The sequence below is a fragment of the Oncorhynchus nerka genome, linkage group LG23 (genome assembly GCF_034236695.1).
Source record: "Oncorhynchus nerka isolate Pitt River linkage group LG23, Oner_Uvic_2.0, whole genome shotgun sequence".
Classification (NCBI taxonomy): Eukaryota; Metazoa; Chordata; class Actinopteri; order Salmoniformes; family Salmonidae; genus Oncorhynchus; species Oncorhynchus nerka.
In genome coordinates, this window is record NC_088418.1 from 31,820,539 (window position 1) to 31,847,205 (window position 26,667).

Sequence of the window (26,667 nt, forward strand, 5' to 3'; positions counted from 1 at the left end):
ATCGATAAAAGTAGAGACATTTATTGAACGGCAATATTGCGCCATCGGCTGGAATAGCGCAAATACAACAAAAACATCTCAAAATAAAACAAGGACAGATATCGCATTTTCGTGAAATATAATAGAAAGTCATACTAGTACACGCTTGCAGACCACCTCTTATAAGAGGTGTATATACACAGACATATAACGTCATACAGTTCTAAATGCAGAGTCAGAGAGTGGTAAATAAGAGAACATTCTTCAAAAACATAGAAACGTTAAAATAAAAAAGGCAAAATATTGGAAGGACAGGAAGAGTAGACAAAGACCAGATAGCAGAATCACGTCCCCATCATGCTGAGAATGTTGGCCTGTGAATGAAAAGAGAAAACAGTCACGCACCATAAAAGTCGTTTAAAGCTTTATTCTTTAAAATGGACCAAGAGGACACCCGAAGCCTAATGGCCAAACGATAGTTAGCGCCTGGGTTGAATTCATTACTGTAATTGTACACTGTAGCAAAACGCTTAGCTGTAGAAAACGTAAACAAGCATTCAGGTAGTCCCTCCCGTTTTGCCACTTTGTTTAGTTTTTATTCGAAGTGAATACAACCATGGAAATATCTTACACCTGGGGGCCATTCACGTCTGCTACAACAGTGTTTTAAGGTGTTCCGCAAATACTCCAGAGAACATTGGGTTTTCAATGCATCCGGTTATCAATACAATTCGTGGCTTAAAAATCCATCAAAATGATATCCCGGCTAACAAACGTTCCCACAACTTTAGAGAACGTTCCCTTAAGTCTCAATAGGTCATTACCTAATTATTTTCATAGGAACGTTCCAGTGCTGTGCAAAGACCATTCCCTAAATATCAAAACAGAACCTACCCAGAACGTGGTTACCATGTTCTCAGAATATTCAGTATTAATGGTCTAGACATGTTTCAAGAATATTCCATTGTACAGTTTGAGGGTTAGGAGAATATTTCATCAACATCACATCAAACAAACAGAACATGTTCTCAGAATATACGATATTAGTGCTCTGGACACGTTTCATTGGAAAATCATTTTTAGTTCCCAGTTTGTTCTGGGGACCTACCTAAAGACCTTTATAGGCCATCACCGAATGGTCCCAAAGAAATGTTATCCCCCTCCAAAAAGTACTTGTTTCTTTACACACCACACCTTGTTACTGCTGCCAAGCCCATTAGGGCCCTGATTGGTGAACCACAGATCCATTTACAGCTCTTTGTCTGTTGGCAAGGTTAGGGACACCCAAACAGTGCTTTTAACATAATGTTTTCAACTTACACACTTGACATACATGATTCCATTATGCACGTTCATTTAAACAGTAATTATTATTCAACATGTCCTCACCTGGGATTTGAACTCACAACCTCTTGGTTCACAGCATTCCGATCTTCCTGCTATGCCACTATGTCTGTGTCTAGTTGTTTAATGTTGGTGGTGCATATTCCTCAGTTTTAATGTTACACCTTAATCACTATAAAATCGTTTTTATTGAGTGTACTTTCAACAGAGATGAGATTTAGTTTGAATTGCAAAGTGTACCAATACAGGTGAAATCAGTTACTGACACAGACACGATGGCGTAACAGAAAAATACTGATTTTAGAAATGACTAATGTTACGTTCCCCACTACTACAACAACAAAAAACACAGTAATTTAAAATACTGTAGAATTTCATGAATTCCTATAGAGAACTGCTCCTACTGGGGAGAGCCAATCTGTCAGACTGTTGGATTCAATGCCTCGCAAAGGCCAATACATAGCATCAGCAACCCAGGGTTTATAGATATCATTGTGTTGAAAGCACTGTGTGTGTGTGTGTGGGGTGTCCCTAACCTTGCCAACAGACAGAGCTGTAAATGGATCACTGGTTTACCAATCAGGGCCTTGATGGTCTCGGCAACAGTAAAAAGGGGTAATATGTAATGAAACAAGTTGTTCTATTGGAACCATCAGGCGACATCCTAAAAACTTCTTTAGGGACGTCCCCGGAAGAATCCGCAAACTAGACAAAACCCTCCATGGTGCAATGACAGACGGCCCTATGTTTTAAACATCCTAGGACACAGGAATGTTATTGTAACGTTGCAATAAAATGTCTAGAAAATGTCTTTTCTCCTTTTAGGAGAAAATGGCAACCATATTCTCTTTATGTTTGGTATGATGATATTGGAATACTCTCCTAACCCTCACCAAAACATGCTGAATAGGTTCTCAGAAGGTTTTTGCTAATATAGATTGAATGTTCCCTTAACTAACGGAAAACTGAATACTCAAACATTTAGGGTAACATTACAAAACGGTCTCCGCCCCTAGAATTGTTAGCCGAGATAGCAGTGAAGCTCGGCAAAGAGATCATTGATGAAAATCTGCTCCACAGCGCTCAGGACCTCAGACTGGGGTTCACAATACAGTTCTTAACATTTCTCTTATTTAATGAAGAGTGACTGGAGCATAAACCATGTTCATACCCTGACACTATCAGTAAGACTTCCTGTTCAAGTGTTGGGGCATGTGTTTTTTAAGCGTTATATTTTCTTGCCAACATCTATACAATTGAGCAATGTTACATTTTCAAACCAAAACACCAAAAGACAACAGAATGATTGTGCTGGTGTTTTTTTCAGATTACAATACCACAATGAAAGAGTTTTGAGACTACCCCAGATAAATTCTATGGAATCTGCTTGTCAGTCATACCTTAATGAAGGAGGAGAGTCTTTTGGCTGTGATTCCCTCGATATTGGTTAGATCCTCAAGCTGGAATAAAGAGTGATATTGGCATTAGAATCAGAATGAATGAAACTCAATTTTAAATTGTATTTACATAGCATTTGGAAACCATGTAGACCCCTAGACTTTCTCCAAATATTGTTACGTTACTGCCTTATTATAATATTTTCCTCAATCTACACACAATACCCCATTATGAAGCAAAAACAGGTTTTAAAATGTTAGCAAAGTTAATAAAAATGAATAACAGAAATGTTATTTACACAGCTGACAGTGCATGTCTGAGCAAAAACCAAGACACGAGGTCAAATGAATTGTCCGTAGAGCTCCGAGAGAGGATTGTGTCGAGGCACAGATCTGGGGAAAGGTACCAAAAAATGTCTGCAGCATTGAAGGTCCAAGAACACAGTGGCCCCCATTCTTAAAAATGGGAGAAGTTTGAAACCACCAAGAATCTTCCTAGAGCTGGCCGCTTGGCCAAACTGAGCAATCAGGGGGAGAAGGGCTTTGGTCAGTGAGGTTACCAAGAACCCAATGCTCACTGACAGAGTTCCTCTGTGGAGATGGGAGAACCTTACAGAAGGACAACCATCTCTGCAGCAAGCCACCAAATCAGGCCTTTATGGTAAACTGGCCAGACGGAAGCAACTCCTCAGTAAGAGGCACATGAGTTTGCCAAAAGGCACCTAAAGGACTCTGCCCACGAGAAACAAGATTCTCTGGTCTGATGAAACCAAGATTGAACTCTTTGGCCTGAAAGCCAAAGAGTAAAGGGTCTGAATACTTATGTAAATGTGATAGTTACAGATTTTTCATAAATTTGCACACAAATCCCCAAAGCATTTTTTAAAACTATGTCATTATGGGTTATTGTGCGTAAATTGATGAGAGAAAAAACACAATTGAATACAGTTTTGAACAAGGCTGTAGCGTAACAAAATGCTGAAAAGTCAAGGGGTCTGAATACTCTCCGAATGCACTATGCAAAATTATCAGTTTCTCTGGTTGTACAATTTATAGGTATGTGTTTCGTTAAAACGAAAAGGTTTATTTTATTCTATAAACTATTTACAACATTTCTCTGAAATTCCAAATATTGTCATTTAGAGCATTTATTTGCAAAATATTACAACTGGTCAAAATAACAAAAAAGATGCAGTGTTGTCAAACCTCGAATAATGCAAAGAAAGTAAGTTAATATTAATTTTTAAACACAATACTTATGTTTTAACTTAGAAAGAGTTCAGAAATCAATATATTTGGTGGAATAACCCTGATTTTCAATCACAGCTTTGGCATGCTCTCCACCAGTCTTTAACATTGATGTTGGGTGACTATGCCACACCTGGCGCAAAAACTCAAGCAGCTCGGCTTGGTTTGATCACTTGTGACCATCAATCTTCCTCTTGATCACATTCCAGAGGTTTTCAATGGGGTTCAGGTCTGGAGATTGGGCTGGCCATGACAGGGTCTTGATCTGGTTGTCCTCCATCCACACCTTGATTGACCTGGCTCTGTGGCATGGAGTATTGTCCTGCTGGAAAAAACAATTCTTCGAGTTGTCAAAGCAGAAGGAAGCAAGTTTTCTTCCAGGACAACCTTGTTTGAGGCTTGATTCATGCGTCCTTCACAAAATAAAAATCTGCCCGATTCCAGCATTACTGAAGCACCCCCAGATCACCACCAAATTTCACAGTGGGTGCGAGAGAACCATCAAGCGCTATGGTGAAACTGACTCATGAGGAGCGCCACAGGAAAGGAAGACCCAGAATTACCTCTGCTGCAACAGTATAAGATCAAAGTTACCAACCTCAATTTGCAACACAAATAAATGCTTCATGGTTAAAGTAACAGACATATCTCAACATCAACTGTTCAAAGGAGACTGTGTGAATGAGGCCTTCATGGTTGAATTGCTGCAAGGAAACCAATAAGAAGAGACTTGCTTGGGCCAAGAAACACAAGCAATGGACATTAGACCGGTGGAAATCTGTCCTTTTGGTCAGAGTCCAAATTTGACATGTTTGGTTCCTCACGCTGTGTCTTTGACGCAGAGTAGGTGAACGGATCTTCGCATGTGTGGTTACCACCGTGAAGCATGAAGGAAGATGACGGTGTGGGGGAGCTTTGCTGGTGACATAAGGCACCCTTAACCAGCATGGCTAGCACAGCATTCTGCAGCAATACGCCATCCCATCTGGTTTGTGCTTCATTGGACTATCATTTGATTTTCAACAGGACAATGACCCAAAACACACCTCCAGGCTGTGTAAAGGCTATTTGACCAAGAAGAAGAGTAATGGAGTGATGCATCAGATGACCTGGCTCCACAATCACCCGACCTAAACCCATTTGAGATGGTTTGGGATGAGTGAAGGGAAAGCAGCCAACAAGTGCTCAGCATGTGGGAACTCCTTCAAGCCTGTTGGAAAAGCATTCCAGGTGAAGCTGGTTGAGAGAATGCCAAGTGTGCGCAAAGCTGTCATGAAGGTAAAGGGTGGCTACTTTGAAGAATCCAAAAATATATTTTGATTTGTTTAACAGCTTTTTGGTTACTACATAATGCTGTGTTTTATTATTATTACTTTTTTTCACCTTTATTTAACTAGGTAGGCCAGTTGAGAACAAGTTCTCATTTACAACTACGACCTGACCAAGATTGAGCAAAGCAATGCGACAAACAGTTACACATGGGATGAACACAATAGAAAAGTATATATACAGTGTGTGCAAATGTAAGATTACGGAGGCAAGGCATATAAATAGGCCATACTGGTGAAATAATTACAATTTAGCAATTAAAACACTGGAGTGATAGATGTGCAGAAGATGAATGTGCAAGTAGAGACATGGGTGCAAAAAAATAACAGTATGGGTGAGGTAGTTGGATGGGCTATGTACAGGTGCAATAATCGGTAAGCTGCTCTGACAGCTGATGCTTAAAGTTAGTGAGGGAGATATGAGTCTCCAGCTTCTGTGATTTTTGCAATTCTGGAATTGGAAGGAAAGGCGGCCAAAGGAGGAGTTGGCTTTGGGGGTGACCAGTGAAATATACCTGCTGGAGCGAATGCTACGTGTGGGTGCTGCTATGGTGACCAGTGAGCTGAGATAAGGAGGTGCTTTACCTAGCAAAGACTTATAGATGACCTGGAGTCAGTGGGTTTGGAGACAAATATGAAGCGAGGGCCAGCCAACGAGAGCAAACAGGTCGCAGTGGTGGGTAGTATATGGGGCTTGGTGACAAAACGGATGGCAGTGTGATAGACTGCATTCAATTTGTTGAGTAGAGTGTTGGAGGCTATTTTGTAAATGACATCGCCGAAGTCTAGGATCGGTAGGATAGTCAGTTTTACGAGGGTATGTTTGGCAGCATGAGTGAAGGATGCTTTGTTACAAAATAGGAAGCCGATTCTAGATTTAATTTTGGATTGGAGATGCTTGGAAGGAGAGTTTACAGTCTAACCAGATCCCTAGATATTTGTACTTGTCCACGTAAGTCAGAACCACCCAGAGTAGTGATGCTAGACGGGCGGGAGGGTGCGGGCAGTGATCGGTTGAAGAGCATGCATTTAGTTTTACTTGCATTTAAGAGCAGTTGGAGGCCACGGAAGGAGTGTTATGGCATTGAAGCTCGTCTGGAGTTTGTTTGCACAATGTCCAAAGAAGGGCCAGAAGTATACAGAATGGTGTCGTCTTGCTTAGAGGTGGATCAGAGAATCACCAGCAGCAAGAGCGACATTGATGTATACAGAGAAAAGAGTCGGCCCGAGAATTGAACCCTGTGGCACCCCCATAAAGACTGCCAGAGGTCTGGACAACAGGCCCTCCCATTTCACACACTGAACTCTATCGGAGAAGTAGTTGGTGAACCAGGCGATGCAGTAATTTGAGAAACCAAGGCTGCTGAGTCTGCCGATAAGAATGTGATGATTGCCAGAGTCGAAAGCCTTGGCCAGGTCGATGAATACGGCTGCACAGTACTGTCTTTTATCAATGGTGTTTAGGATATTGAGGGTGCACCTCAGTCACACATGACCAGCTCGGAAACCAGATTGCATAGCGGAGAAGGTACGGCTGGATTCGAAATGGTCGGTGATTTGTTTGTTTACTTGGCTTTCGAAGACTTTAGAAAAGGCAGGGTAGGATAGATATAGGTCTACAACATTTCGGGTCTAGTGTGTCTCCCCTTTGAAGAGGGGGATGGCCGCGGCAGCTTTACAATCTTCAGGGATCTCGGATGATACGAAAGAGGTTAAACAGGCTAGTAATAGGAGTTGCAACAATTGCAGCGGCTAATTTTAGAAAGAGAGGGTCTTTCAGAACATCAGCTATCTGGATTTGGGTGAAGGAGAAATGGGGGAGGCTTGGGCAAGTTGCTGTGGGGGGTGCAGAGCTGTTGACCGGGGTAGGGGTAGACTGGTAGAAAGCATGGCCAGCCATAGAAAATGCTTAATGAAATTCTCCATTATCGTGGATTTATCAGTGGTGACAGTGTTTCCTTGCCTCAGTGCATTGGGCAGCTGGGAGGAGGTGCTCTTACTCTCCATGGACTTTACAGTGTCCCAGAACTTTTTGGAGTTTGTGCTAAAGGATACAAATTTCTGTTTGAAAAAGCTAGCCTTTGCATATTGTTTCCTAACTTCCCTGAAAAGTTGCATATCACAGGGGCTATTCGATGCGAATGCAGTACGCCACAGGATGTTTTTGTGCTGGTCGAGGGCAGTCATGTCTGGAGTGAACCAATGGCTATATCTGTTCTTAGTTACATTTTTTGTAATGGGGCATGCTAATTTAAGATGGTGAGGAAGGCACTTTTGAAGAATGACCAGGCATCCTCTACTGACGGGATGAGGTCAATATCCTTCCTGGATACCCGGGCCAGGTCGATTAAAAAGGCCTGCTCGCTGAAGTGTTTTAGGGAGCCTTTGACAGTGATGAGGGGTGGCTATTTGACCACGGACCCATTACGGACACAGGCAATGAAGCAGTGATCGCTGAGATCCTGGTTGAAGACAGCAGTGGCGCATTTAGAGGGCGGGTTGGTCAGGATGATATGAGGGTTCCCGGATTTAGGGTTGTACCTGGTAGGTTCCATGATCAATTGTGTGAGATTGAGGGCATCTTGCTTAGATTGTTGAACGGCTGGGGTGTTAAGCAAATCCCAGTTCAGGTCACCTAACACTACAAACTCTGAGGATAAATGGGGGGCAATTAATTCACATAAGGTGCCCAGGGCACAGCTGGGGGCTGAGGGGGGTCTATAACAAGCGACAACAGTGAGACTTATTTCTGGAAAGGTGGATTTTTAAAAGTAGAAGCTCGAATTGTTTGGGCACAGACCTGGATAGCATGACAGAACTCTGCAGGCTAACTCCACCCCCTTTGGAAGTTCTATCTTGGCGGAAAATGTTGTAGTTGTGGATGGAAATTTCAGAATTTTTGGTGGCCTTCCTAAGCTTTGATTCAGACACAGCTAGGACATCAGGGTTGACAGAGTGTGCTAAAGCATTGAATGAAACAAACTTAGGGAGGAGGCTTCTAATGTTAACATGCATGATACCATCATAGTTTTAATGTCTCAACTATTATTCTACAATGTATTAAAATAAAGAAAACCCTGAAATAAGTGTCCATACTTTTGACTGGTACCACACACAGAGTGCATTTGGAAAGTATTCAGCCAACTTGACTTTTTCAACTCTGCAATTTTATTAAATATAGCTATGATGCACTTGATATGTTAATGTATTGACATGAAAAAACGGGCATATTATTACCAATGACTTATCAACAGCTGTAACAAGTTGTCCAGTGTAGGAAATCCTCACTGGTATCCAAGTTAATAGAAAGACCCATTACCAGAATGCTAACAAAATAATAGCGAAAGGACATAGACGCTGTTAGCTAAATACTAAAGAGCAAAAACTAATCAACTAATTGCAAAGACGGGCAAATCCAGCACAAAGTTATAAAAGCATAGCTAGTAGCTACCAAATGGTATTTTCTGTGAGTGTGGATATTTACAAACAAAAGTGAACAAGAGAAATTGTGCAAATTAACAAAGTTGTAATGCATGCTTTTCTGAAGGAAGAGCAGCATGTGTACACGGAGCAGAGGGGGACAAGAACGGAGGAGAAAAAAAAGCTAATACGAAGCACACGATAAAAGATGGCAACAGCACAGATAACTAATCAGAGGTCTTTGACTTCTGGCAGAAAGCCATTCTAAGATATGATGGAAAAATGTTTGTAGTGAATTGCATACAAGTGTAACTTCACCTCATGTGCGCAGCACACAGAGACTCACCAGTAGATATAAAAACGCAATAGACTCGCCAGCTCCCGCTTTCTCCCGTTGTGCTATTTACAATCAAACACGTGACTCGCACAACTATTCTGGGGAACTATGCATGGTATGCTTCATAATGTTAAATTATGTGACAGATGAAATAAAATAATCTGCTTTATCACCTAAGGGATTGCACAAGTTGACTGCAGGTATTAACTTAAAAGGATCTACAAAGATAAAAATTTATTGAAAAACGTAAAAGAAATAGTTTGACGGTAATGAAAAACTATCCCATAGTTTTTTCCAAATACCCCGGTACACGGTATACTGCCCAAGCCTAGTGACAGTAACCAAAGGATAATCAAAAACCTGTGTGTACACCCAAAAGATGATACAATGCTAGGGGCAACACAACATTGCAAAATCAGGTAAAACAAACAGCAAGTAAGCACGACATTCTCAAAACCCCTTTGGTTGCCGTCTGTCATTTTATGTTCCATTACACTTAAACGTATATAAAAACCTAGGACCCACATACCATGCAATGCCCCTTGTAACTATTGTCTAGCCTGGTTCCTCTCTAGGTTTCTTCCTAGGTTTTGGCCTTTCTAGGGAGTTTTTCCACTGTGCTTCTACACCTGCATCGCTTGCTGTTTGGGGTTTTAGGCTGGGTTTCTGTATAATAGCACTTTGAGATATCAGCTGATGTACGAAGGGCTATATAAATAAATTTGATTTGATCTGTTTATGTTGTGTTTGAACAGTCTGATGCTGTGCTGCCACTGGTATTTGATGTTCTTACTTTTTACAGTGTAACCGGGTGGCATGAAAGGACGGCGCTTCAAATAAAATGCCTCGTTATCATTCTGATGAAGGCTTAGATGACAAGATGGCTGAAACATTAGTCTCAAAGTATTTGTTTTACTTCAAGAGCGAAAGCTCCGTCCGTTTCCCCCCACTATCAACATTACATTTTTTTTTTAAAGAAATGGGCTAGCTGTAAACGCTGAAACTTAATATGGCCCAAACACAGACCTGAGTGAAGGAGCCTCGAATCTCCCTCCAGCCCAGAATGAGCTTGGCCTTCTTGTCCCCAATCTGCTGCAGGCCCTTCAGGTCTTTGAGGGACCCGAAGTTGAGCACCTGCAGGATCTTGTGTCGGGACTGGTCCAGCACTGACTTGTCCAAATGAGACTCCCAGCCGGTGTCCTTCACATTCTCTTTTCCCTCCTGGACCTGAGAGCGAGAGAAGGTGGACGATTTTCTTATTTTTGCCTGCATACTACAGTGCACACCAACACGGGACAAAGGGTTCAGAACAGCTGTTTAATATTGCATGTTATGTGGATTTGTTCCAATAGCCACACTAGAATTACCACTTAGCATCAATCAATGTATTGGGTGTGCATGCTAAGTGGTAGGTTAGTGGGGTTATTGTAATGAAGCCAGTTTCATTTTACATCGTCAAACAACAATGCAGTTGCTGACCTCACTCTGCTCCAGATTCTTCTGTTTCTTCATGAGGCAGACAGTTGGCCTTTTGACCACCGGACACTGCTGGAGAGGTTGTAGCTGGGACACTTAGGGAAAAAGAGATGTCACACACACACACAACATAGATTCCTTTCAATACTACATACAGGAAAAGCATAGACCCTGGCTATTTACAGAGCAGCAAATTAGACCAAGGTGCTGAAGTCGCTACAGATTGTATTAGTCATCATTATTTGATTGGTTTGGGCAGATTAATAGGCAGACTGCATGGTCATATCAAGTTCCAGATCTAATCAATAGCCTTACTGTTTTACAAGACATTGCGCAAAACAATGTCAAATGTTGACAATTAAAGGGATAGTTCAGATTTTTTTAGGATTGGGTGAAATGTGTCTTGAGTTGTCGACATACCAGTAGTGACGGCATCCACAAAAATAATCTCTACAAAACTTTGTTTGAAGTTACTTTGAGGCGATGTTTTGGCATGAAATGCAGACAGCGCATTTTGAAAACCAGTTGTTTTTTTTGAATGGGGATGCTAACCATTAGCCAGTGGTGCCTGGAGTAAATAATGCATTATGGTATATTATCACTATGGGCATAAAAAGATTAAGGTAAAATGAATTTAAGCCAATCATAAATATAATATATAAAACACATCTTTAAAATTGGCAGGGTCATGTTCATTAGGCACTAAAACAGAAGAAAACTGACTAAAATAGGGAGGTACTACCTGAAATGAATGAGATGCTATTCCTCAGGTTCCATTGAGAAACATTTTAAGCTGTTTTCCATTGCGTGCCCTTATGAACACGACCCAGATGTGTTAGAGAGGTTCCTGGGGTAAACGCTCTGGATTAGTGGGTGGGTGGGCTCACTGACCTTGTAGGGGCGACACAACAGCCTGCTGTTTTTTGGGTTTGGCTGCCGCGGACGGTTTTCTGTGTAGTGGGGGTAGATACGTCCTGAAGAGGGGCGAGTCTCCCGATGACCCATTGTCCGAGCTGTTGCGAGTGGCACCATTTCCTGTCACTTTGGCTTTGCTCTCAAACTCCCTTTGCTTCTCTTTCAACTCCTGCACAGACAGCAATTCATCAGTGAAGAGTTTTGTAGCCATAGAATTACAAATGAGAACTAATAGAACCTCTATGATTGTGGAACAATGCACATTAAATCAACATTTCTGTAAATGTGCCAGATTTAGTCCAGCCAGCTAATCTTCCTATTTACTCTTTAAAGGTGATTCAGTATTTAGAATTAGGGATGAGCATTTGAAATTATTTCACCATTTGAATATCATGACACTTTTGGACGTGGCTTTTGACCATTCCTTTGGATTCCTCATGTCTAACTATTGTTTAAAAAACATTTGGTCCAAAACAGATTGGTACTATATTTATTGAATATTATAAGAATTTGAAGCATTTGAGGTAGATATGTACATGAAGGCAGGGTAGTGACTAGGCATCAGGATAGATAATACTAAGAGTAAAATAAAGAACAGAGTAGCAGCAGCATATGATGCATGTAAAAGTGTGAGTGTTTGTTGTGTCGGTATGTGGGTTTTGTGTCAATGTAGTGTGTGTATATAGTGTCACCCCTCCAAAAATTTGCCTCTGGCATGCGTTTCAGGTCACTCACGACCGAAATCTCCTGCCACCTGAAAAAAAAAGTTTCTTCCCGGGGCTGTGGCCTTCACCAACCGGCACAGAGAGACGAATGGAGTATGCTCTCTGTATTTAGATACAGTGCCTTCAGAAAGTGGTCACACCCCTTGACTTTTTACAAATTTTGTTGTGTTACAGCCTGAATTTGAAATGGATTATATTGAGATTGTGTCACTAGCCTACACACAAGACATCATAATGTCAAAGTAGAATTATGTTTTGGGAATTTTTACAAATTGATTCAACATTTAAAGCTGAAATGTCTAAGTATTCAACCCCTTTGTTATGGCAAGCCTAAATAAGTTCAGGAGTAAACGTCTGATTAACAAGTCACATAAAAATGTGCATGGACACAGTGTGTGCAATATATAGTGTTTAATTAAGATGAATTTGCAACGTCTGTACCCCACACATACAATTATCCGTAAGGTCCCTCAGTCGAGCAGTGAATTGAACCAAAGACAAGGGAGGTTTTCCAATGCCTCCCAAAGAGCGGCACATTTTTGGTAGATGGGTAAAAAAAAAAAGACACTGAATATCCCTTTGAGCGTGGTGAAGTTATTTAATCACACTTTGGATGATGTATCAATACACCCAGTCACTACAAAGATACAGGCTTCCTTCCTAACTCAGTTGCCGGAGAGGACGGAAACAGCTAAGGAATTTCCCCATGAGGCCAATGGCTGTGATAGGAGAAAGCTGAGGATGGATCAACATCATTGTTGTTTGTCCACAATACTAACCTAAAAGACAGAATGAAAATGAAGACTGTACAGAATAAAACTATTCCAAAACAATATTGTACAATCCAGGTGTGCAAAGCTTTTAGAGACTTACCCAGAAAGACTTACAACTGTAATCACTTCCAAGGGTGATTTGAACATGTATTGACTAAGGCATGGGTGTCAAACTCTGGCCCGTGGGCCAAATTTGGCCCGCGGGGTAATTATATTTGGCCCGCGAGACAATACCAAATTACTACTAGAGCTGGCCCGCCGGTATTATACAGCGCATTCACCACTAATACTACGAATCCCATAATGCTCTGCTGTTTTCGCGCGCCAATCAGGACAGGACCCAGAAACGCTCTCTCCTCTGTGACAGTAGTCATAGCAACATAGACGCTACAACTGTCAGCGAGCTAACCCTTCCCAAAAATGGCGAAAAGGCAGAAAACAGGAGCTTTCTGGACAAGTGGGAGGCAGAATATCTGTTTACATACGTTGACTCCACAAACAAGACAAACACCAATCTTGTTTGTGGAGTCAACGTGGCTGTAAGTAAGGAGTACAACATTAGACGACACTATGAAACGAAACACCATGACAAATACAAGGACCTGGACATGACCTAAAGGAGCCAGAAAGTAGAGGAGATGAAAAGAAGTTTGGTTTCACAACAGAATATGTTTAAAAAAGCCACATCACAAAGCGAGGCTGCTGTAAAGGCTAGTTATATAGTGGCAGCAGAGATCGCAAAATCAGCCCGGCCCTTTAATGAGGGAGAGTTCATGAAAAAGTGCATGATGAAGGTTTGTGACCTCGTATGCCCAGAGAAAAAACAAGCATTTTCAAACGTGAGCCTGAGCAGGAACACAGTAGCTGATCGCACATGTGATCTTGCCACCAATCTGTATGACCAGCTGATGGAAAAGGGAAAAGATTTTGTTGCGTTCTCCCTCGCTGTGGATGAGAGCTGCGACGCATCTGATACTGCTCAGCTGTCAGTCTTCATCCGTGGAGTGGACTCAAATCTGTGTGTTACGGAGGAGCTATTAGGATTCAAATCAATGCATGGCACAACCACAGGAAAGGAAATCTTTGAGGAGGTTTCCAAATGTGTAACTGAAATAAAGCTGCCGTGGGATAAACTCGTTGGATTAACGACAGATGGTGCGCCAGCGATGTGCGGTAAAAAGAGTGGACTGGTGGGCATGGTTCGGGAGAAGATGCGGGAAGAGAACTGTGCAGGTGAGCTAACTGTTTACCACTGCATCATACATCAGGAAGCACTGTGTGCCAAAGCCCTAAAGATGGAACATGTTATGACCACAGTAACACAGGTAGTTAACTTTATAAGAGCCAAAGGTCTAAATCACCGCCAGTTTAAATCTTTTCTGGAGGAGTGTGGTTCGAATACGCAGACGTGCCGTATCACACAGAGGTGAGATGGCTAAGCAGAGGAAAAGTACTGAACAGATGTTTCGAGCTGCGTGAGGAAATATGTCAATTCCTGGAAACCAAAGGGAAGGATACAGCAGAGCTCCGGGAGCAAAAGTTCCTGTGTGAGCTGGCCTTTCTCTGTGACATCTCGAGCCATCTCGATGCGCTGAACCTGCAGCTTCAGGGGCGGGGGCGCATCATCACAGACATGTACGCTGCAGTGAGGGCCTTCAAAACTAAACTGTGCCTGTGGGAGAATCAGATGCTGCAAGGAAACCCTTGCCATTTTCCCTGCTGCCAATCCATAAAAGCGCAGATCTCTACCGCCGTGTTCCCATGCGCACAGTTTGCTGAAAAACTCAGTGTTCTCGCCGCTGAGTTTAGCCGGCGATTTGCCGACTTCGATGCCCAGAAATGCAAGTTTGAACTGCTTAGTAATCCCTTCGCAGTTGATGTGGAAAATGCACCAACCAACATCCAAATGGAGCTGATTGAACTCCAGTGCAACGACACGCTGAAGTCAAAGTATGATGCTGTAGGCGCCGCACAGTTTCCACGGTTCATCCCTGACACAATGCCTCAGCTCCGCACCCAAGCTGCTCAGATGCTCTCCATGTTCGGCAGCACTTATCTATGCGAGCAACTTTTCTCCTCGATGAAGATGACCAAAACAACTCACAGGAGACGTCTGACTGATGAACATCTTCGCTCGATACTGAGGATTTCTTCAGCTCAGAGCTTGAGCCCAGACATTGATGAACTAGCATCCAAGAAGAGATGCCAGGTATCTGGCTTGGGCACATCAGATTAAACCAGTGTGCAATAATTAACGTTTTCTTTATGCACTTTTTCTTGCTACAAGGCATGGGCTTGAATGGTTGATTGATTTATTATCATTTTATTTGTAAAATTCGCGCGCCAATCAGAAAAAAGTTTATTTTGGTATTTAAATCAGAAGGCTGCAAATAGAAAAGAGGCATACAATTTTTATTTAAATTTTATTTATTTAATAAATTAATGCCATTGATGTGTTTTTTCATTTGAAATTCGATTTTGCATGTCTCCACTATTAAATTATATATTGTATGGTAATAAGCGATGCTTGTTCCATATTCAATGTTAAAGCAAAACTTGTTTGGGTCCATATTAAAAGGTTAATTTGTTTAATGTTGGCCCGTGACTTTGTTCAGGTTTTACATTTTGGCCCACTGGGTATTTGAGTTTGACACCCCTGGACTAAGGGGTGTGAATACTTATGCAAATTAGATTTCTGCATTTAATTTTCCCTTTAATGTAGGCAAACTCATGATAAGCTGTAGACCACACGATCTACAAAGAGATTTCCCATTTATATCATTCGTAGCCATCTATTTACCACCACAAACCGATGCTGGCACAAAGACCGCACTCAAAGAGCTGTAGAAGGCCATAAACAAGAAAATCCTCACCCCGAAGCGGCGCTCCTAGTGGCCGGGGACTTTAATGCAGGCAAAGCCATTTTACCGTGTGCAACCAAATTCTAGACCACCTTTACTCCACACAGAGATGCATAAACAGCGCTCCCTCGCCCTCCATTTGGCAAATCTGACCATAATTAATACAGCAGGAAGTACTAGTGACTCGCTCGATATGGAAGTGGTCAGATGACGTGGATGCTACAGGACTGTTTTGCAAGCACAATATGTTCTGGGATTCATCCAATGGCATTGAGGAGTATAACACCTCAGTCACCGGCTTTATCAATAAGTGCATTGACGACGTCATCCCCACAGTGACCGTACGTATATTTCCTAACCAGAAACCATGGGTTACAGGCTGAGCTTAAGGCAAGAGCTGCCCCTTTCAAGGAGCGGGACAGTTATCTGGCCAATTATAAGAAATACCACTATGCCCTCAGTCGAACCATCAAACAGGCAACGCGTCAATACAGGACCAAGATTGAATCCTACTACACCCAGCCGCAAGCCTACCAGGCGAGCTAAAATGCTTGTATTGCTTGCTTCGAGGCAAGCAAGCCGTAAGAATGCAGGAGAGCACCAGCCGTTCCGCACGACTGTGTGATCACACTCTCCATAGTCAATGTGATCAAGACCTTTAAAATAGGTCAATGTCTATACTTAGTCGTTTTTCTGAACATTTTTTCAAACCTTCCATAAATCACTAATGCCGGCCCCCATTGATAAAGGGCCGTAGTAGGGTGCTCCCATAGCGGGCATGGAGATATGGAACCCCGTTAAATGCATTTAAAACAGTTTTGAAAATCTGGACCTGGTAACCCAAAAATAATACCAGGTGCCCTAAAAACATTTCTGAGATGTGTGGACTAGATGAGGTGCTCAGTGCTGCAGAGTTAAGGCGGTTTGTCCAGCTAAGTGCTCAAGCTATTCCTTCGGTTCTCAGCAGACTGGAGGTCCGAGCAACCTGCCATGATAGACGGAGGTTTGCGGCTCTCATGACAAGCAGGTTGGCCGTATTTAATGGCACCTAGACGAGCCCAAGTGACGATGTTTAGTGAGAGGGATTTTCTGGAAGTAACCCAGGAAAGTGGGGGGTTTCAGCTCTGTGTTTCAAGTCACAAAATTAATTATAGCTTCGGGGAGTGCAGGATTGTGATGTCAGAAGAGGAATACACTTGGCTTAAACGATTCCATAAGATCAGGCCTCATCTGAGTGGAATCTGCTCAGACACAGAAGCATTCTTTTTCACCTCCTGCGGCAAAACATACATGAATATGGGTCAGGATGTGTGCAACATATTTGCAGATTTTGTATATTGGAAGTAAAGTGACTTTCGGTACAATTCGACGAAGTGTTGCAACAATGAACCTCAATCAAGAATCGGTTAGACCATGGATCCGTTGCCAGCCATATGTGCCATATCCTTGAAACACAGTCAACATTCACACAGCCGCAAGGCCAGAAGGATTACCAGGACGTGTTCTCAAAGCATGCCCTGGAATGTGACATTTTCAACCTCTTCCTGGCCGAGTCTAACACCAACATGTTTCAAACAGACCACCATAGTCCCTGTGCCCTACGTCGGTAGCCATGAAGTGCTTTGAAAGGCTGGTCATGGCTCATGTCAACACCATCATGCCTGAAACCCTAGACCCACTCCAATACGCATACCGCCTCAACAGATACATTGATGACAATCTCAATCACTCCCCACATGGACAAAAGGAACACTTATGTGAGAATGCTGTTCATTGACTACAGCTCAGCGTTCAACACCATAGTGCCCACAAAGCTCATCACTAAGCAAAGGACCCTGGGACTAAACACCTCCCTCTGCAACTGGATCCTGGACTTCCTGACAGGCCGCCCCCAGGTGGTAAGGGTAGGCAACAACACATCTGCCACGCTGATTTTCAAAACTGGCTCCTTGACAGCTTATACCCCTAAGCCAATAGACTGCTGAACAACTAATCAAATGCCCACTGACTATTTATATTACCTCTCCCCCCCTGTGTTTTTACACTGCCACTGTTTATTATCTATGCATAGTCACTTTACCCCTATCTACATGTACAAATTACCTCGACTAACCTGTACCCACACACATTGACATGGTACCCCCTGTATATAGCCTCATTATTGTTATGTACATGTGTTACTTTTATATTGGCTTATTTAGTAAATATTTAATTAACTTTATTTCTTTAACTGCATTGTTGGTTAAGGGCTTGTAAGTAAGCATTTCACGGTACGGATGTATTCGGCGCATGTGATAAATATAATTTGATTTGATCTAGACATGACCCCATCACCGACCGAAGTTGCAGCTCTGGCAACCATTGTACCCTTTCCAAATAGGCTATATTTTCTTTTTGAATTACTTGTAATCTTGACACTTTTTATTAGTTTCAATAGGCCTCAGGTGTTGTTGGATGGTTGCTTTGACAGTCGCCGAGGCTTGATTTGTCTGTTAACCTCTCTGCACACAGAACCCTCTAGCGGGCTGAAATTCCACAACATACGGTGATCGCTACATAAATAGTCATATTAAACATTCATGAAAATATAAGTGTCTCACATGTATCGAAAGCCTAGAATCTTGCTAATCCAACTGCGTTGTCAGAACGCAGAAACATTTTGTGAACCGCTTGTGTCGTGAACTCCGTCTCATTCCATTTGACGACACATTCCAGGTAAATAACCCACACAGAACGTGACTTTTCCAGTCATGTTTGGTTTCACTGCAATCAACTGGTTTGTTTGTAACACAATCAAACCTGATGGGCCATTTTGCGGGACGTACTGACTGAAAGAAACCGATTTGAAGACAACAAGTCATGACATCATTGTGCATCAATGATTTGCCCGCTGTTTCGTTGATTGACTGTCTTAACCCAATGACCGTCTTGAAATCTAGCTGGGTAGATAGCCAATGAGCTGAGCTAAACGGCAATACGCCATGTTTATGTGTTGCAAGACCAACCCATGTAGTAAGCTCCAGCGTAAAGTGAGTCATTCGCTATTGACGTTTCATACCGGAAGGAAAAACCCATATTACGCACTGCATTGTTTGGTGAACGCGCAGATTCAGCTGTTTATATATCTATCATTATGGCGACTATGTCAGGGAAAGCTAAATCTAAGTCTAGATATACAGATGTACACACAATTTTAGAATAAATTGATTAGGAAGGTGAGAGAGATTGTTGTTTGTAGGACGCTTTATTTAGCAATTGTGGAGGAATATTTTTTGAACGGGAGAGGACATCCTTTTGGACTGGTAAGTTCTTATCATGCTAATGCCCTTGTTTGAAATTAATAATAAAATATTATTTGTGATTTTTTTATTTATTTTAGAAGCAATATATAAACATGTAATGTCATGAAATGTGAGATGTGTGGGTTTGCCGCCCCACCCCACCCCAACCCACATGAAATAGCCTATTTGAGGCTGTTGAGGAGGGCAGGACCACATCAATGGCCAAAGTGAAATGGTGATAGTAGATACAGCTGGTCTGTTGTAATATAATAAAGACAGTAGATGTATCTGGTCTGTCATAATATAATAGAGACAGTAGATCTAGCTGAAATGTCATAATATAAAAGAAACAGTAGATCTAGCAGGTAATAATAATATATTCAACCTTCAACTCTCTATATATATATCTGTTTATTATACCTGTTGATACAGGGCTCATATGTGAAACTATTCTAACAGAACATTTTCTTTCACAGTGACACTGACTCCGAATGGGAGTCTTATCCGGTGTCCTGTGTGAATTTAAGTATGCCCTCTCTAATTCTCTCTCTCGCAGGACCTGAGCCCTAGGACCATGCGTCAGGACTACCTGGCATGATGACTCCTTGCTGTCCCCAGTCCACCTGGCCGTGCCGCTGTTCCAGTTTCAACTGTTCTGCCTGTGGCTATGGAACCCTAAATGGTTCATTTTTACTCTTGAGGCGCTGTCCTGTTGCACCCTCTACAACCACTGTAATCTCCACCCGGCACAGCTAGAAGAGGACTGGCCACCCCTCATAGCCTGGTTCCTCGGTTTCTTCCTAGGTTTTTGCCTTTCTATGGAGTTTTTCCTAGCCACTGTGCTTCTACACCTGCATTGCTTGCTGTTTGGGGTTTTAGGCTGGGGCTATATAAATTGTTTTGATAGAGGACTGAGGGTCTTCCAAATATTGAAAGTGTGTAAATAGTTACCCATGTTATTTTGTAAATATATATATATATCCCCCCCCCCCATTTTTTTTCTCTCAATTCTTGGGGGGTTAGAATACCATTTTGGTATTTTGTATATAGTTATTTGTTTCAAAATGTATACCTTCACCAATTTGGCCACTTGAACTTTGCACAAGTACTGTTGCCCTCATATTGAAATTGTCCCCATCATCCTACCTGAATGTTTGTTTTTATCTTGTTCATTTTAAAGATGATACAAGAAGAAAAAAACGTATGTTTTTTTCCATTGTTTTATCTAAACCAGATCTATTGTGTTATATTCTCCTACATTCAATTCACATGTGCACAAACTTCAGAGTGTTTTCTTTTAAATGGTACCAAGAATATGCATATCCTTGGTTCTGTGCCTGAGCTACAGGCTGTTAGATTTGGGTATGTCTTCAGGCGGAAATTGCAAAAAGTAGGGGGGAGCTGTAAGAGGTTAACATTGAAAACACTTTCAGATACAGCAGGTTTAGCTACTTATCTAGCCATCATTGCTAACGTTAGCGCCAAAGATACAGGCTGAGCGATCAGGATTCCTTAATAATTTTCCTTTAAATTTCAATCAATGTTGTGTTCTTCTAATAGGCATGCATGCTGTTTGGACTGTTTGGACTGTTGTTGTGGCAAAGATGAAACTTGGCTGTTATTGTTGCAAACACTATCATTTTGGATGTAGCATGCTAACTAGATACAGTAACACTTATTGTTAGCCTAGCTAGTTACAATCAAGAATTATTTGAAGTTAGATGCCATTGTATTTGATGACAACATGAATATAAACTTTGGATTGGTAGTGTATATAAATACAACTGATATTATATTTACTTTAGTATTCAGACCCTTTACTCAGTACTTTGTTGAAGCCCCTTCGGCAGTGATGACAGCCTTGATTCTTCTTGGGTATGACGCTACAAGCTGGGCACACCTGTAATTGGGGAGTATCTCCCAATCTCTCTGTCAGGTGGATGGGGAGCATCGATGCACAGCTATTTTCAGGTCTCTGCAGAGATGTTCGATCTGGTTCAAGTCCGGGTTCTGGCTGGGCCACTCAAGGACATTCAGAGACTTGTCCGGAAGCCACGGTCATTGTCCTGTTGAAAGGTGAATCTTTGCCCCAGTCTGAGGGCCTGAGTGCTCTGGAGCAGGTTTTCATCAAGGATCTCTGCTCCGTTCATCTTTCCCTCGATCCTGACTCATCTCCCAGTCCGTGCCATTGAATTCAGGCCAAAGAGTTCAATCTAGGTTTCATCAGACCAGAGAATCTTATTTCCCATAGTCAAGAGTCCTTTACGTGCCTTTTGTCAAACTCCAAGAGGGCTGTCATGTGCCTCTTACTGAAGAGGGCCTTCAGTCTGGCCACTCTACCATAAATGACTGACTAGTGAGGTACTGCAGAGAAAGTTGTTCTTCTGGAAGGTTCTCCGATGTCAAAAGAGGAACTCTGGGGCTCTGTCAGTGACCATCAGATTCTTGATCACCTCCCAGACCAAGGCCATCCTACCCCGATTGCTCAGTTTGGCCAGTGGTCTGCTCTAGGAAGAGTCTTGGTGGTTCAAAACTTCTTCCATTTAAGAACGATGGAGGCCACTACTGTGTTCTTCGGGACCTTCAATGCTGCAGAAATGTTGCGGTACCTTTCCCTAGATCTGTGCCTTGACACAATCCTGTCTATGGACAATTCCTTCGACCTCGTGGCTTGGTTTTTGCTCTGACATGCACTGTCAACTGTGGGGACGATATATAGACAGGTGTGTGTCTTCCCAAACCATGTCCAATCAATTAAATTTACCACAGGTGGACTCCAAGCAAGTAGAAACATCAAGGATGATCAATGGAAACCGGATGTACCGGGGCTCAATTTCGAGTCTCATAGCAAAGGATCTGAATAGTTAAGGTATTTTATTTATTTATAAATTAGCAAAAACTTTTTTTTCGCTTTGTCATTATGGGGTATTGTGTATAGATTGATTAAATATTTTTCCTCCATTTTAGAATAAGGCTGTAACGTAACAAAATTTGGAAAAAGTCAAGGGTTCCGAATGCACTGTATACCAACAGCATAATAACTGGTTATAAAGTGGTGGAAAGGTGTGCAAGATAGTTGGTTTTTTCACAAGCCTTTTTCAAATAGCAAATTAATGAAACCGTAAACACATTGGTTAGCTAGCACACTGAACAACTCAATTCTACTGTGTTATTGACTTGTTAATTGTTTACTCCATGTGTAACTCTGTTGTCTGTTCACACTGCTATGCTTTATCTTGGCCAGGTCGCAGTTGTAAATGAGAACTTGTTCTCAACTAGCCTGCCTGGTTAAATAAAAGTGAAATAAAAAATGTTTCCAGCTATTATGTGTCTAAACTGAAAAACACTTAGAGTTGAACTGATTTTCAGCTGATGTTTTTTGTTCAAGAAGAAAAAAGTAGACTAATGATTCTGATAAATACACTCTTGGCCACATTTGGACTACCCTCTTCAATTCAACCACAGCTTTTCAATGGATTTCAAGTTCGGAGACAGATGACATATGTTGATTTTTGTGGCCAATTAATACATTTTGTGGATTTTGATGTGTGCTTGGGGTTATTCAGGCAGATTCCATCTGCCCCACTGTTCAGTTTACCTGCACCGGGCCATCAGCAACTTAAAGTCAACCCCTGCATGGTATGTCCTTGTATGTAACAATGTCACACAGACAAAGCTTTTACATTGTTAAAATAGGCATCCCCCCCCCCCAAAGTGAACACTCACACAAGTGACCCAATACTAACGTCCGTCCAGATATTCAAATCGCTAGCGAGAATGTGAATATTCAGTATCTCATGACAGTTCTGTCTTATTAACTAGGAAATCAGCTTGTACACTATTCTGAGTGTGCGTGTACACTCTGTGATTAAGGGTGCATGCTCTTTACCTGGATCTCTCTGTGCATGTTAAGTCTTTCCTTTACTGGAGTGCCCATCAACAGCTTCTCCAGAGCCATCAGCCGGTTCAATACAGATGGGTCTGTGGGGCTGAGAAAGAGACGAGAGAGAGCGCGAGAGATAAGCAGGGGAAAGGGACAAAGAGAAATGTGACTACGCTCAGATAGGAGGGAGCTTCCAAAGTTGCTCAGCAAGGAGACAAAAAAAAAGAGAAAGAGCCCATGCCTAGTAGTAGAATGAACTGTTATGAGTACAGTAATACACAAAAGGCATAGAAAAGACAGATGTCTCTTTCTATAAGGGTCGTCGCCAACAGGCACAGCAGTCAGTGGTGTTTGTTACAGGGCACTAGCTACCAAATCCTGACCTACTGCACTGAGGCCAAAACCTGTTAAGATGCAGTCAGAAAGGATATATAGATAGATTTACAGAAAGTACACCGCCCAGAAAGTTTATTATTTTATGTATTTATTATATATATATATATATTTTTTATACATATTATGACACATGGATAGTTGAGCTAAATTCCAACCACATTCATTGATAAAAGGTGACCCAATTTAACAAATCACAAAACAAAAAAGTTAAAATAAACCAAAATGCAATTTCCTTATGCGGAAAAAGTTAGTACACCCCTACCTTTACCATCACATAAAATGGCTAAAATATGAAATCAGGTGCATCAAAATGTGGAAATTATTAGAAAATCAGATTAAGTTTGGAGGGTCCAGTCTTCCATAAAGACCAGAAACGTGGTCTGGTTTGGTCTTACCACACACCCATATGATTAACATCATGCCAAGAACAAAATAACTATCCGAGGCGCTCAGAATAAAGATTATTGATGCCCATGAGTCTGGGAGGGGTGAAAAATCCATTTCCAAGCAGTTCGAAGTACATCATTCCACTGTCTGATCATCTACAACCGGAGAAAACTCCAGACCACTGGCAATCTACCTAGGACAGGTCGTCCCGCCAAATTCTGCCCAAGAGCTGACCGAAAGATGATCATAGAAGTCTCTAAGAACTCCAGGGTAACATCAAGGGTTCTACAAACCTCACTTGCCACTAATCAATGTCAAAGCTAATGAGTCAACTGTCAGAAAGAGACTGCACAAACTTGGCCTACAAGGGAGGCCAGGAAGAAGTCTCTGCTCTCAAAAAATAATATCAAGACACGACTGATATTTGCCAGACAACACCTAGGTTAAGAGCAAAACTACTGGAACAATGTACTCTGGACAGATGAGTCAAAAGGTGGAGTTGTTTGGCCTCAATGCCAGATGACATGTTTGGTGAGAAAATGAAACGTGGCCTTTTGAAGAGAAGAACATCATACTAACCGTAAAGCGTGGAGGCGGTGGCATTACGGTTTGGGGATGCTTTGCTGCCTCAGTGATTCCAAGTTGGCTAGGCCCAGAGTCAACCATGAATCCCATATTGTACAATTGAGGAGAAATGTGAGGCCATCTGTCAAAAAGCTGAAGCCTGAAGCTGAACCAAAACATGGCTCATGCAACAACAGGACAATGATCCAAAACACACAAACAAAGCTACAACAGAATGGCTCAAAAAGAAGAAATGGTGGGTTAAAGCCCAGATTTCAATCCAGTCAATGCTGTTGGGGGGAGGGGGGGGCTTGAAGTGGGCCGTGCATGCAAAAAAAGCCCACAAACATGACACATTTGAAGCAGTACTGTAGAGAAGAGCAGGCAAAGATTCCTCCCAGTCGATGTGAGAGACTAATAGACAGTTACAAGAAACAGCTACATTAAGTTATTTCATCCAAAGGGGCTACACCAGCTATCGAAGCTAGGGGTGTACTTATTTTGTCCGCATTTCTGTAGATTGGTCATGAATAAATTATTGCAAAGTATAATCTTTCAGTGTCCATTTGTTAAATTAGGTTACCTTTATCTGTCAATAGTGTTGAAGTGAAGATTACATATCCATCTGTCCAAATATGTACCAAAAAAAAGACAACTTTCCAAGGGGGTACTTACTCACAGTCACTACCATGAGAGATTAGTTAGTCATGTGGAAAAGTATGTTTATATGCACACTAACAATTCAATATTAAACTGATTATGGCAGTAGGTAGATTATGCAAAGGTCCTGTAAACACCGTACTGTGCTCATCTTAAATCAACGTAAGGTCAAAATCGACGTAAGCATACGGCGATGAAAATACCTGGTTTTCTAAGATATCTTTCGAATGATTAGGACATGTAAACATCTTAAATCGGCATTACAGCAGGGTATTTGATCTGCGCATGTGTGCTAGCACCAGCCGAGCGAATCTCTTTAGCGCGAGGGAAGTGTGTTCAGAAACAACTGAATGTATGAGTCTTGAGTAATTTTTTACATACAAATTATAAGTTAAGAATTCAAAATCAAATATGCTTCCCGAAAATAACATGTTTGCTATGGTAGAACATTTATTTTAATTGACAATTTTCTGTATTTATCAGATTGCCATCAGGTTGCCTGATTTCAGATGTGTCCATGTTAACAGGTTAATCATTCATCTTGCAAAGCATGCAAATGTTTTAATCGAACTATGGCAAATCTGACTATGCACATAATCATATTATTGTGTGCATGTAACTGCACTCAATTTGACATATTCTAACATTATAAAGTCAACCTTCTTTCAACTAGCCATTTCAACATTGTTATGTTAATAAATGTTTAAATACAATAAATAATATTATATACACGCACACGCAGTAGCCATCTGACATAGCATGCCACTGGCATATCTCTACAGTTCATGTCAAAAGTTTGGACACACCTACTCATTCCAGGGTTTTTCTTTATTTTTTACTATTTTCTACATTGTAGAATAATAAAACCATGAAATAACACATATGGAATCATGTCGTCATCAAAAAAAAAAGTAAAACAAAAATGTTATATTTGATTATTCGTCAAATTAGCCAACCTTTTTTTCATTTTTTTTTTAAACCCCTTTTCCTCCCCAATTTCGTGGTATCCAATTGTTTTAGTAGCTACTATCTTGTCTCATCGCTACAACTCCCGTACGGGCTCGGGAGAGACGAAGGTTGAAAGTCAAGCGTCCTCCAATACACAACCCAACCAAGCCGCACTGCTTCTTAACACAGCGCGCCTCAAACCCGGAAGCCAGCCGCACCAATGTGTCGGAGGAAACACCGGGCACCTGGCAACCTTGGTTAGCGCGCTCCAATCCGCCACAGGAGTCGCTGGTGCGCGATGAGACAAGGATATCCCTACCGGCCAGACCCCCCCTAACCCGGACGACGCTAGGCCAATTGTGCGTCACCCCACGGACCTCCCGGTCGCGGCCTTTTACAACAGAGCCTGGGCGCGAACCCAGGGTCTCTGGTGGAACAGCTGGCGCTGCAGTACAGTGCCCTTAACCACTGCACCACCCGGGAGGCAAATTAGCCAACCTTTGACAGCTTTGCACACTCTTGGCATTCTCTCAACCAGCTTCATGAGGTAGTCACCTGGAATGCATTTCAATTAACAGGTGTGCCTTGCTAAAAGTTCATTTGTGGAATTTCTTTCCTTAATGGTTTGAGACAATTGTGTTGTGACAAGGTAGGGGTGGTATAAAAGAGATATCCCTATTTGGTAAAAAGAACAAGTCCAAATTATGGCAAGAATAGCTCAAATAAGCTAAGAGAAACGACAGTC

The 26,667-nt window shown here is 41.8% G+C and overlaps 1 protein-coding gene across 1 annotated transcript in view; it reads right to left on the reverse strand.

Annotated features, from left to right (window-relative positions):
• Positions 1-5: 5 nt before the first annotated feature.
• The window catches only part of kif22 (kinesin family member 22), a 51,088-nt gene continuing 24,426 nt past the window's right edge, over positions 6-26,667 (reverse strand). The window contains exons 8-13 of the mRNA XM_029629741.2: positions 22,974-23,073; positions 11,421-11,613; positions 10,533-10,624; positions 10,080-10,280; positions 2,724-2,783; positions 6-353 (exon numbers count right to left, since the gene is read on the reverse strand). Of these exons, the coding sequence (XP_029485601.2) occupies positions 324-353; positions 2,724-2,783; positions 10,080-10,280; positions 10,533-10,624; positions 11,421-11,613; positions 22,974-23,073 (676 nt within the window). The 3' untranslated portion in view covers positions 6-323. The remainder of the gene's footprint in view (positions 354-2,723; positions 2,784-10,079; positions 10,281-10,532; positions 10,625-11,420; positions 11,614-22,973; positions 23,074-26,667) is intronic.